This window comes from Stylophora pistillata, chromosome 4, assembly GCF_964205215.1.
Source record: "Stylophora pistillata chromosome 4, jaStyPist1.2, whole genome shotgun sequence".
In the NCBI taxonomy this organism is placed as follows: Eukaryota; Metazoa; Cnidaria; class Anthozoa; order Scleractinia; family Pocilloporidae; genus Stylophora; species Stylophora pistillata.
The window spans coordinates 17,545,581-17,559,022 of NC_142522.1; the positions used below are offsets into that span (position 1 = coordinate 17,545,581).

General features: G+C 38.5%; 1 protein-coding gene across 5 annotated transcripts in view; it reads left to right on the forward strand.

Moving 5' to 3' along the window:
• Positions 1 to 13,442, forward strand: part of LOC111325254 (uncharacterized) — a 50,222-nt gene that overhangs the window by 34,657 nt on the left and 2,123 nt on the right. The window contains exons 31-47 of one of the 5 annotated variants that reach the window (XM_022929029.2): positions 176 to 314; positions 760 to 865; positions 1,486 to 1,614; positions 2,073 to 2,261; positions 2,987 to 3,342; positions 4,414 to 4,544; positions 5,061 to 5,208; positions 5,462 to 5,847; positions 6,090 to 6,269; positions 7,793 to 7,952; positions 8,415 to 8,567; positions 8,902 to 9,056; positions 9,176 to 9,352; positions 9,612 to 9,833; positions 11,839 to 12,037; positions 12,240 to 12,397; positions 12,898 to 13,064. In XM_022929029.2, coding sequence (XP_022784764.2) covers positions 176 to 314; positions 760 to 865; positions 1,486 to 1,614; positions 2,073 to 2,261; positions 2,987 to 3,342; positions 4,414 to 4,544; positions 5,061 to 5,208; positions 5,462 to 5,847; positions 6,090 to 6,269; positions 7,793 to 7,952; positions 8,415 to 8,567; positions 8,902 to 9,056; positions 9,176 to 9,352; positions 9,612 to 9,833; positions 11,839 to 12,037; positions 12,240 to 12,397; positions 12,898 to 13,064 — 3,155 coding nt within the window. Of the gene's footprint in view, positions 1 to 175; positions 315 to 759; positions 866 to 1,485; positions 1,615 to 2,072; positions 2,262 to 2,986; positions 3,343 to 4,413; positions 4,545 to 5,060; positions 5,209 to 5,461; positions 5,848 to 6,089; positions 6,270 to 7,792; positions 7,953 to 8,414; positions 8,568 to 8,672; positions 8,723 to 8,901; positions 9,138 to 9,175; positions 9,353 to 9,611; positions 9,834 to 11,838; positions 12,038 to 12,239; positions 12,398 to 12,897; positions 13,065 to 13,442 lie in introns of those variants that run through there. The other 4 variants (XM_088758368.1, XR_016000515.1, XR_016000514.1 and 1 more) reach the window with 4 other exon arrangements.

A 13,442-nucleotide genomic window follows, 5' to 3' on the forward strand; every position in this document is an offset into this window, starting at 1 on the left:
AATCTTTGTTCGTTTTCAATATTATTGAATGATATTTAGAAGTGTACCTTAACAAGGGCTAGAGACATTATTTAAACGCAGCATTTCTTCATTCCTCTTTTTCCTTGGGAACTCTTTATTTTCCGTTATTCCTGATCAATATACTAAAAAGTTACTCGTATTTCTTTATTTGAAGAACGTATAATCGTAGTCGGACCCATGGAGCCGAAGCTTTATCGGCGATCGACAAATATTCTGAGATAAGTGAGCTTGTCAACAGGTCTTTCAGTCTCGTGGAACAGTCAAATAAAACAGTTTACGTTCTCAACCAACAGGTGAGTTCCATTGTGTTTGACAATTAAGCACAGAACACAGGTAAATGTTCTGCACTTTTTCCACAAATAGTCACCTAAAAAAGAGTGATATCTTTCTTTAAGTTCTAACGATGTCAAACCTATGCTTTGAACAATGATGTAAACAAACGAGAAATTCAGGACTTAAAGTAGTCCACAGAAGAGACAGGGCGACTGTTCATGCTTAACAATTGTCAAAAGTTTGTGTACAAAATCGAGAAAATTTAATTCAGCAAAAGACAGTCTTTCGTTTACTTTGTTCTTCAGTTTTATAATGTTTATCTGTTGCGTCTTCTTTTGCATTTTTCCACCCGTAACATGTCATCCATTTGTTGAAATAAAGGGCATAACATGGCCGCATGGGAATACCATGTTTTTATTTATTTGAAGTCTGTATAATTTACTTATCCCCATTTCTTGTCTAAAGCTCAGCATCTTCTCCCTGGATTACCTTCAAGCTGGGGCCAAAAAAGCGTGGCAAGGACTGTATGAGTTTTATAATGCTACAGAAAAACGAAATGCTACCACACAGAGTGAGTATAGCGACAGATGCTAATTATTTTCTCAAGAGAACGCTGAGTGAGAGGTCTATTTAGCTTTTATACAAAACCACTTCCTTTCCTCAGTGGAGGAGGGGGAGGGAGCAGACCTTATTGGGCTTCGACTGGGTTCGTCATCTCAAGAAAAATCATGCGGAAGTTATTCATTTCCAAACGTGGCCTTGTTCAAGAGAGAAAAAGTCAAAACTCCCATTCAAAGATTGAAAGATATGGCATTCCAACGAAAAACTTCGATTTGATTTTTTAACTTGTCCCCACAGGAGGACCTACAAGGTCTTCCAGTTAGAAACGCAAAGGCCCCTTGAAGCAACTAGTGCCAGCCATAAAGAGCTCGAATTGCCATGCCGAGATGAAAACACTGGAAAAAATTCTAAGCCGCCACCAGATGCTTCACACTCGCCCACAGGGCGAGCTCCCCCCTACGCTTTCACCGGCAAAATGCAGCTGTTTGATTTATGAATTTACAATGATTGAAAAAAGTTCTTTAGTATCCTGTCATATACAGACAGTTGTTTAACAAGCGGACTTTGATTATTTCAATTGTAGATTCATATCTGTCAAAACAGGTATTTGAAATACTGTTTTTTCTTAAGATTTGGAGGAAATGATTCATCAGGCAAAATCGACATTCTTAACTTCCTTGGCTGTATGGAATGAAATCTACAGGCATTTTGCCGCCATTCAGGGTGCCGCTGTCCAGTATCGTACAGCCGCCGAGAAAGGTGAGCCGTAGGGATGCTTTAATGAGCCCGGTTAATTTACGAAACCTACTAGTAAGAAAGTTTCTAGATATGAAATGACTAAAAAAAAAATGTAATTCTACAATTCATTCCGAAATTACTTTTTATAGGAGGTATAACAGTGGAGCACTGACTTGACATGATATTATAACAATGACATGAGTTTTATGATGTGATAACAATGACATGACATGATAACGATAACAATGACATGAAATGATATGATAACAATGACATGACATGATATAATAACAATGACATGAGTTTTATGATGTGATAACAATGACATGACATGCTATTATAACAATGACATAATATGATATTATAACAATGACATGAGTTTTATGATGTGATAACAATGACATGACATGATAATGATAACAATGACATGACATGATAATGATAACAATGACATGAGTTTTATAACTTATTGCTTATAGCTCCAGGTGTTTTACCTCTTTTGATGCAAGCACAAGACGAAGTGACAAACACGAGTGTATTTCTATCTACACTGGAGAAACAGCTGAATGAAATGGGCCTGCTCTTAGAGATTTTGTTGAATAAAACGCGGTTTATCAAAGAATCATCTCAAGATGGAATAAAGTTGGTTAATGACGCTTTTAGTAATGGTAAGTGTTTAGCGAAAAAAAAATTACGATGGCACTTCTAAAATAATGACAATTGTGGTGCTCTTTAAAACTGATTGATGATGTAGTATCATACCACTGAATAAAGGCTGATAGTTTCGAAAGAAACTGTTTGGGGCTGCGTCGGTGGGAGTAACGAAATAATTTGGATATATCAACAAAGTTGAAGTGGTAAATTGGCCACCGTAACGATTACAAAAGCTGACGTTTCGAGCGTTGGCCCTTCGTCGGAGCGAATAGAGAAATTGTGGGTTGTGTGTGCTTTTAAAGGCAGAGAATGGAGCTACGTTATTGGTGGGAACAAGGCAACGAGAAAAACAAGAATAAATTAGTGGAATGAAAAGCGTTCGTTGATCTCTGTGGGATTTAGACTGCCGGTTTGAAAGATGAGCTTTTGTTCAAGAGTTTTACGGCTTTCCGTGCTACCTAAGTGTAAGGAAAGACCGCAGATTGCCATGTGTTGCTTAGAATTATTAGGTAAATTAAAATGTCTAGCGACTGGTTTCGATGTGTCCTTGTCATTCCTTTCCACGTCTCGAAGGTGTTCTAGTATCATACCACCTTTGTCTAAACAACTGGCTATTGTTTCTTGTAAACTTTAAGCGGTAGCTACCGTTTTTAAGCCGTAAAGGACTAAAGTCCTCGATAAAATTAGTACTTCAGTTGCATAGCATGCCATAGACGTAGGTTTTTTTGTTCCTTTACAGTGCAAAATATCTCGGCAAGGCTCACACCAAATCCACATGAGCCGAAAGTAAATGCTACCGTTAAAGAAGCCAAATCAGTTAAGGATTCACTCCCGCCTATCCGAAGTCAAGTAGAAACACGCATGAGTAATGTATCAGAAAAACTCAGTCAAGTGAGAATGATGGCCGCCTCGTTGCCTTTAGCCCTTCTCGTTATGAATGATAGCTGGGTACAATTTGTTCCATCCGCCCAAACAGTTGAACATCCTTTGAGAAACGAGATCTCGTTTGATATCAAGACTAACGTCACTGAGGGTCTTGTAATGTATCTGATAGCAGAGCCTCATCAAAAGACCACCGGACACTCTTATTGGCTGGTAAGAATAGTAGAATGTTGTTTCTGATCAAAACATGCCACCTTACGTGTTACTTGGAGAATTGTGCTCTGGAAACCTTTTTCTTTTTGTTTTTTGCTCTGCTATAAAAAAAATGCTGCGATCGGGCGTCCTTTATTCGGAGGAAAGCGATACTATAACAGCTGGAGGTTACAGTGAACCTTTAGGAGTGTCTCTCGTGCAAGCGATGTAACGCGTCCAGTTTAAACTGTCGAAACCCCTATATCAAATAAAAGCTTATAGGACTGGCTATCAGACTAAACCAAAAATGTTGAAAAAAAAATTAATTATCGAATTTTTTCACGACTTCTAAATGCGAGCGCCCGAATCACCTTTTAAGAGCTACAAGTCAAAGCGAATTTGTTCGATTGCTCACAAATTTTGACAGCAGCTAGTTTTACATATAAACAACAAAAACGTGTCCCCGAATTTTTCATTTCTAAATACGTTTTTTCAAGAGTGATTTTTGCACGATTACTCCACATTTTTTCAATCCTATGGCAAATGGCAGACACGTTTTTTTAGCGCTTTGGCCCCGTAAACGGAGGAACACATTAAATAAGCGAAAAACAAAATTTGCTTTGACATGTAACGTTCAAAAGGTGATTCGGGCGCTCGCATTTAGAAGTCGTGAAAAATTCGACAATTCATTTTTTTTCAACATTTTTGGTATAGTCTGATAGCCAGTCCTATAAGCTTTAATTTGATATAGGGGTTTAGATATCTACAGTTCAAACCGGATGCGCAACATCGCTTGCACGCGAGACACCCCTGAAGGTGCACGGTAACGTTAAGGGTCAGCGGGTTAATAGAGAAAAAGAGCACCCGGTACGATCACTGCTCGAGTTGTTTGCCGCTGGTCAGGAATTCGGACTTTTGTCCATTCACTTTTAACTCTCACAACAATTCTTGCCTTCAAACCATCTTTTGTATATAATAGCACACAGTAAAAAAAAAAGAAAAAGACTTTTTTCAAATTTGGATCTCCTCGCTCATGTGGTTTTATTCTTTAATTAATAAGTATATTTTCCTGCTCCTCATTTTTTTTTGCAGACGAAAAGCCTCGCCTTTTATATATCAAACAGTACTATGAGTGTTATGTATGACCTCGGCGATAAACCAATCACTGCTCAGAATCCCTTGATACTAAAAAATGACACCTGGTACAACATTTATTTCACCAGGTAAGCATACACATTGATCTGAAAAGGGGGCAGTCATCTAAGAGTGATCCATTCTTACTTAACATATTTTGTAAACAGCGGTATAATCATGGAATCGTCCGAAGTTACATCAAAACATATCAGTGCAGAATGCTTGTCACTTACTACTTACCCACTACCTGCTTCATACTGCTACATCCGACTCTGATGCTGCGTCCGCTAAGGTTGTTGAACTGTCAGTCGCCACAATGGAGAACTGAGAACAGTCCTTCTCAGTTCTACCCTTGCCCAGACGATCAGACTATGTAATCATACCTGTAATCATATTAGAAACAATATCCCCTTTCCTTCCTCGTACTGAACTCGTCTTTGCACCAGATTCTGTTGCCCTCTACAACTGACTCGTCATTAGTCAGCAAGCTTAGAGGTAACTTGTCAACTGTCTCTCTTTAAACGCAAACCTTATCATCTGATATCTCTAGCGAAAAAAATACCTGCAACGAGGTAAGCTTTATTGTTTCGATTTTTTCTGAGCAGATTTAAGGCCGACGCACTCTTAACAGTCAGTGCAGACCGACAGATGCGCGAGACAGCCTCCATGCATGGCTCTTCAGTAAATGGAAAGACGTTACAGTTTAGCAATGATAGCATCATTTACCTGGGAGGCTCACCTCTAAACGTAATGGTAACGTAATTAAATCTGGCTTAAAAATAATTCATATCGCCCTTATATCGATTGGCCACAATATGGATAACTGTTGTTACAAATAAGGTTATGCAAATTTGATCATCAATCATACCATTTCTCAGGGCAAGAGACAAAATAAGGTTAGGTTGACTGAAATCTGCTTCTATGCACCTGGGTTGTCTCCAAACAGAAATAAAAAAAAAACAATTCACACGAGTCTATTGAAATTTGATACATTTCTATTCCTCAGGGATCTTTACCGATTGATCACTTCAGCGGTATTATTGATAATCTTGTTATTGACAACAATCGCTACAATCTCTGGAACTCTTTACAATCTTCTGGTGGTGTCATGTACGCAGTTCCACGATACAAACCCAACTTCTATCCGCACAATGGAAAAGCAGTTAGTCTTTATGGAAACGGTTTCCTCCAGCATGCAGTTGGGCAATTCAATGTCAGCTCTGGGCATGTTTCTGTGGAATTAGACTTTAGAACCCTGCACCAGAATGGAATCATTATGGCTGTTTCCAGTGGAGAACAGACATACGTTCTTGCTCTTTATCTTCACAATGGACAAGTTAATTTCTATTTCGAATTTGGGGAAAATAATGGAATTACACTGACAAGCAGTGGGTGAGTAATACAAACCAATAATGGTATCATGCTAACAAAAAAATTTCATGCCTTGAAAGTTTCTCACTCCGAACTTCTCAAGTAAGGTACTGTATATTGCTATTTTGATTTATAAAATCGCCTCTCAAGGCATTAAAGAAATCAAGTGGTACTTAACTCCCCAGAAATTTGTATGTGCAATTGTCTTTCTTGGACAAGTATTTACTGCTAACAAAAGTACCTCACTGTAATTACATTCATAGGTCTTCATACGGCGATGGTCGCTGGTATCACGTTGGTATCGTGCGGACTTCCGTAAATGCGACCCTAACTGTAAATCCTCTGGGCTCAGCTCAGACACCTGACAGCCGTTTTGTCGACACCGGTAAAACTGTGATGGCCAATGGTCATCTGATCACTTATGGATCTCTAAACCCCAACAGGTTAGTACTGAGAAATTAACGAGTTTTCGTCGGTGATTATTCATTATCAGTAAAATACCATTCAGAAGATACCAGTTGATCTCTGTGTTTAAGTGTAATTTCATTTATTAAAAACTGGATCATTGGATAACGCAATTCAAGACTTTTCATTGGCTTAGCCATTATAATTGGCTCAGATACCATTATGGTATATTGGCCAATATACCATAAACCACGATATGGTAAGCCTACGCATATGCTTAAAATTGAAAAGGAGCTAAAAATTTAATAAAATTTAACAATTTAATGTAGCGTTTTTAATAAAACAATTATTCCACTCGCGTTTGTTGGATATGAGATGATTATAGCCACTCGGCGCTACGCGCCTCGTTGGCTATCTATCATCTCATATTCGACGCGCGTTCGTAGAATAATTGTTAAATACTTTCCTGCGAGTATGCTTGTGTCATTTACTGAAGAACAATTTCCCTTCATTAAATAACCAGACTTATCATCATCATTTATATCATCACAGCGCATAAGCATCACATATCCTTATATTCCATTCCCCGCATAATACAGGATGGTTAAAGTGCACCTACACCCAAAAAATTTTTTTCGCTTAACGAAGTAAGCTTATTTTTTTGAGTATTTCTGCGCAAAAATTTTTTTATTTGCTCAAATCTTCAATTTTCTATGCCCAGTCAAAATACGGAAAATCGGCCGCCATCTTGCCCCACGACCGAGTTTAAAGAGGAATGGCTCTAGTGGGTAATGTGACGTCAAATCGAGAACACGAAAGTCTGCTTTTCACACATTTTCACTTGTTTGGGAAGGTTGTAGTCGATAATTGTCCGAAAATATGCCGACTAAGTGTGTTGTGGAAGGATGTAGCAACGTGTGAAATTTGCAAGAGGGTATCGCGCTCCATACAATCTTCATACAACACACCTAGTCGGCATATTTCGGACGATAGCGACGACAATCTTCCCAAACAAGTGAAAATGTGTGAGATGCAGACTTTCGTGTTCTCGATTTGACGTCACATTACCCGCTAGAGCCATTCTTCTTTAAACTCGGCCGTGGGGCAAGATGGCGGCCGATTTTCCGTATTTTGACTGGGCATAGAAAATTGAAGATTTGAGCAAATAAAAAAATTTTTGCGCAGAAATACTCAAAAAAATAAGCTTACTTCGTTAAGCGAAAAAAATTTTTTGGGTGTAGGTGCACTTTAACACCATGGACCTAGTTAAACGGCTGATTGACTGACTGCTGATTGACTGAACCAACGACTGCCTGCCTGACTGACTGACTGACTGAGCGACTGACCCACTCAATCACTCGCTTACTCACTCAATGACTTACTGACTGATAAACTATGAAGGCTTTATGCGGGTGCACTAGTGGACGGATAGATTGATCATCATATGGCACGCTTAATTCAAGTCTCTTAAGAGAATCTGATAACAATTTTAACTTTTTGATGCCAGTGTCCTTCTATAAGTAACTTTAAGTGTAAATTAATATGATTTTCTTCTCTTCAGTGTCATAGTCTTTGAAGCTACCGAAGCTTTCTCCGGAGACATGAAAAACTTGTTGCTGTACAGTAGTGTGTCCTCATCTCTAATTCCGCGGCTCTTCAACGACCCAGCATTTATGCTTTCAAAACATGGGGTATCGTTTACTGGCGTTATCAAAGGAGGGGTAAGTTTAATGAGATAACCAAGATACAGTTATTTTTTAAACCTACAATATTTAATCTCCAGCCTGTGAAGAGGAAATCACAAGCATGATCCGCAGGTATAGGAACGAAGCAATTTAGAGAGAGGGAAGGAAACTTGTAACTAATTACTGGTAACCAATGGCTATAACCATGCTATTTTTCCAGTTGGTGGGTGCTTTCCCTCGCACGGTAACGTTCTCCATTTTCGAATTACAAGCTTGTTGTCACGTACTATACATGCATTCAAATGAGAAATTGAGGAATGGTTAGTGTCCCAAACAGCGGAAGCAGTGGAGACGCACCGTATAGAAAGTAAAATAAAATGGTTTTGGGGGTTAACTTAGCACACTTCTTAATCAATTTAGGAAGACTGATTAGAACAGGCACTTTAAATTATTTACCCTCTATTAAATTGCTTAACCTTTTTGGTATTAACTCTCCAGATAGAATATGGAACACGTTTCTACGGGTTCGTGGCCGAAATGAGCGACTGTTCATATGCAGCTGTTGTTATCGGAAAAGCAGAATTTTCTACATTGCTCTTTACTTTTAAGACAAAGAGAGAAAGTGGCGTTCTTCTCTTCAGCGAAAAATCCGTAAGCAACATTGACATTCATTTGATTTTCTGTGACACCCGAGCGATTTCGATTTCATTCAATTTATCCAGTGTTTTGGATGTTTTGTTTTTTTTTTTTACTCAGAACTTTTGGTTTGTAAAACACGACTTTACTTGGTTTACAAGCCTTAAAAGGTGCGTCACAACAATTCATTAGACACCTGCAAACAATAGTTATGCCTTTTTATATCCAGCTGTATCTACATCGTCGATTCTTTAAAAAGGACGATTCCAAATTTACAAATGTTATCAATTAGTTTACAAGAAAGTAAATATATCCCACGCTTCATGATTTATTTCTCTTTTTTTCTCAGACGCAGAGTGCACCATCTCTGTACATGGCATTGCTACATGGAGACTTACTCCTTTGGTTAGGGGACATCGAATCAGTTCCTGTCTTCACTTCATCAAATATTACCTTCTCCGACAACTCATGGCGCACGGTGCTTTTACAGCTCACAGGCAATGGGTAGTTGCAACAATCCTCTTTGTGCTGCATGTAAAGCCAACATTACTTTTACCGAGAGTGTGGGCTAATTGCATGCATCAAGTACGTTAGCTTTTGTGATGTTTCTTTTATTTTTACAGATACGAACTGCACGTGAACAACACTCTTCTTTACACTGGTCTCTATAACTTCGAAGCTTCACCGTTAGTTCTTCATGAACCGTTTTATATCGGTGGCATTCCTTCCAATAAGTCATCCTACGCTCCTTACGCGCTCTGTTTCACGGGTGGGATAAAAAACTTGATCATTGACTCCAGGTAATTTCATTAGCTGTTCTTTTAAGTCCTGCGCCACGAATTGTTACATGTATTATGCTCTTTAAGATTGAACTGTCGGCAGCGTTTTTATCCTTTGCTTTGATGAAATCTGGTGGAGAGGTAATTTTTCTGATACCTGAAATTTGTATACGAATTATTTTGTTGTCCTTGAAGTTCACTGTATGGCATAAAGTTGAGGACTGGATTTAATGTAAGTGGTTTCAACTTTGTGTTATTTGATTTATCATTTGTTGGTTAGCTCAATCGATTTTCTATCTGGACACACTCTGGGTGTATCAAACGCGGGAGTGGCGCCAGCCCGTGTACCTCCACCTATCCCTCCATCGTGCCGTGCTTCCCATCCTCCACCCATACCGTCCAGTGATAGTGGGACGTTGCATTTCGATCTTCAAGGGAGCAAAGGAAAAGGCTTCATTGGATTCAATTTGAATGATATACAAAGAATAGTATTCGAATCCAGGTAAGTACCTGTCTATTAAGAGATGGTTTATTTCATTAATTGTTAGGCTAGATAATTTCCATTTTGACGTTGAAATACTTTCCCCGATGGAACGTGATCTGAATAAATCGTAAAAGAATCAATCATACTTTTGTTCTGCCTGATGCAATCCTACTAATCCAGAAAAAATACATTGCACTACCCCAGTGCAAGAGGAAACTGTGACAAAGTCTATATATTAATGTTCCCATTAATCTGTGAACATCGCCCTTTTACTGTCAATAATTAGGTTGAAATACTTACGCACCATGATGTCAATACTAAGATTAGAAGAAAAGTACAAGATAACGGCAAAATGATACTTGTTCGGATGCGAAACGGAAAATCCAAACAGACACTTTAATTCCAACACGGTAAACTGTAGACTCACCGGCGGTAAACGACAACGACCGTTAAACAAACCGCCAATCGATACAACTTTAAAAACTTTCAACTCTCTCTAAGAAAATCGCACACGACAAAAATAAAAAAGTCCGCGTGATTTGCTTACGATATTATTAACCTAAGCATATTATTAAGCACACGCACGATATTATTAAGCACACGCACGCAAGTCGCGCGCGCACAAGTTCGTTATAACGTCTTCTTAAGGTGGCTCGTACCGGTTTTCATCTTTTTGATGGTTTGTAACTTTGAAAGAATACAACAGAAAGACTGACCAAGGCCATTTGAACACTTTTACGGGGTTGAATTATAGAATAATTGGTTATCCAAAAATAGGTGTCATTTCGTCACTGGCAGTTTCCATGGCAACGGTTTCATAGGCGTATTCAGACGCATTTTTTAGCTTGTGGCTTAAATAATTCGAAAACTAACCCGGTGACCCCGTGATTTTTTTCAGTGATTGCATTTGGCACTTGAAAAGGAAAATGCACAAAGATTTCTAAAAAATTCTACGGAGCGGAATTTCAGAAAATCTAGAAAAAAGGCAAGTTTCACACATCGCAAGATTTCATTTCGGTTGAATATTTCTTTTCAATGTGAAGTGAAGCAACCTTTACTTCTCCGAAAATTGTCTTCTTTATCTTAGTTTCTATCTCCTGCATTCACAGTGGCCGCTCAACACATCAAATACAAGCTCTTAGGTAAATTTCTCAGATAAGTAGAAAAAAATCCTCGCAACCGATATGAAATCTTGCGACGGCGAAAAAAGAACTACTCAAGTGAAGGATAATCTACCTGAAGTGGAAGAAGACTTTGAAACCTCAAGGAGAATAATATGATACAGCCAGAAGTGATGTGTAGGATTTTTAAGATGAGCTCGGGAAGCTGTCTTTGACGGCTGTTTAATGATTTTCTTAGCAGTAAACGTCTGTAAACATCAGATCGTAGGTGCTCGCGCGAGCACACGCAATTGTCAGCGGTAGCTAAAACAGATCATGAGCAAATGTCGATCTTATAGAATCCAGATTTTTAAATGCTCGAGAACGCGCGTGGAAACTGCTAAACTCACGAAAGCTATTGCATGAAAACAAGTCCGGTAACCCCTTCTTTTTATTGTTCCAATATGATAATAACGTCGAAAGGAATCATCAGCAAAAACAATTTGAAAATTCTACTGAAGGAAATTTGCGATGTGTGAAAATTGCCTTTTTTCTAGATTTTCTGAAATTCCGCTCCGTAGAATTTTTTAGAAATCTTTGTGCATTTTCCTTTTCAAGTGCCAAATGCAATCACTGAAAAAAATCACGGGGTCACCGGGTTAGTTTTCGAATTATTTAAGCCACAAGCTAAAAAATGCGTCTGAATACGCCTATGAAACCGTTGCCATGGAAACTGCCAGTGACGAAATGACACCTATTTTTGGATAACCAACTATTATATAATTCAACCCCGTAAAAGTGTTCAAATGGCCTTGGTCAGTCTTTCTGTTGTATTCTTTCAAAGTTACAATCCATCAAAAAGATGAAAACCGGTACGAGCCACCTTAACAATACTTGTGGTGTAATATTCCTTTGTTTGGCAGGTTTGTAGTTGGTTTATCCTTCCGAGCCTTATCAGACAACGGCCTCTTATTATATGGCACCGACAATGACACACACCCAACTCAGTTCTTTTCACTCGAACTTGTCCATGGAAAACTGGTCTTCGAGTTCAACTCGGGTAAAGGTCTGGTTTCTATGGCCAGCGAAGGAAAATATTCTGGAAACGGGCAATGGTTTTCGGTAAGAATATTTCATTACCTTGCTGGTTCGTAATCAAGTATACATCGTGGAGTCATTGAATACGTAGTCCACAGTCATTAGGAAATTTTCTCATTCAGTTGCTAAATCCATTCTTGGTCAGTTCAATTCATAGGGCTAAATAACAACATTTGAACCATTATCGTGAAGTTTAATGTCATTAAATTGATTGATATAATATCAGGTTCATATTCTTCGCGTGTTTCAATTTGGTGCCATGCTAACTAGTACTATGGATTATGTAAATGGAAGACACGACTCGCCCAGTCTGCCAATGAATCTACGCCATCTGTATATTGGTGGACTACCCATTTACGTGGTTGCTCCGACCGTCACAAACAGGCATGTTGTTTCATGAAGATACAGTAAGATAGATGGAGTCCTTTGAAAATTTGTTCACGCGGAGAGTCTTAAGAGACAAGCGGATAGTGGCCTTTAACTAAATCTCGACAAAATAAGTTTTGCTTTCGAATTCCAATATGATTGCAAACGGCTTGTCGTGTCCTGAAGATACAGTGACGTGGATTGCATCTTTAGAAATTTGCTCACTGGTGAAATTTTAAGTGACGAGCAGATAGCGGCCTTCACTAAATCTGGACAAAATCAGCTGTATTCTCGAATTCCAATATAATTACAAACGACACAGAACTGAAGAACGTAGATGATATCAATGGTGAATTTGATTTACGTAGTTCTGTAGTGATGAGTTAACTTACGACCATGGAGACTGCCCGTTAATGGAAAATTAACTCAATAAATTTCGTAAATTGTTTGATAATCACAACTGTCTTTTAGTAAACTAGTACGGCATAACTTACTCTATACTTTTGCTGTTATTTTAGGTACCTAGGGTTTGCAGGCTGTATAAAAGATTTCGATGTTGCCAACAGTGAATCGTTGTTCGATTTTACCAAACCCGACAGAAGAGGCTCTAACGAGACTCGCGGCTCGTGTTACGACAATGCTCAGCCAGGACTCGGTTTTAATGGTTCCTCTTGGGCCAGATTTGGTAAGTGGTGCTGTCCTATCTTGATAGTTGATACATTTAGGTAAATTGAAATCCGTTTCTGCTTGTACTCCAAGTCGTAAGATATCTTGGGATACATCCGAAAGAAAGGTAAATTGAAACCAATTTCTGCTTGCAATCTAAATCGTATGATATTTTGGGATACTTCCGAAAGAAATCGTAGGCGTAATATATGGACGAAGAGCTACAACTTGTTGAAACCTAATACAAAATCAATACAACATTCTCTCGAATGAATGAAATTATACCCGTAACATGCGTTTATCATAAGAAGGAATTGATTCATTGGAACTTAGGAGAGATGACAAAAAAAAAAAAAAAAAATATCAACCTAACTGCACATGTTATTTTCTGGAGTCA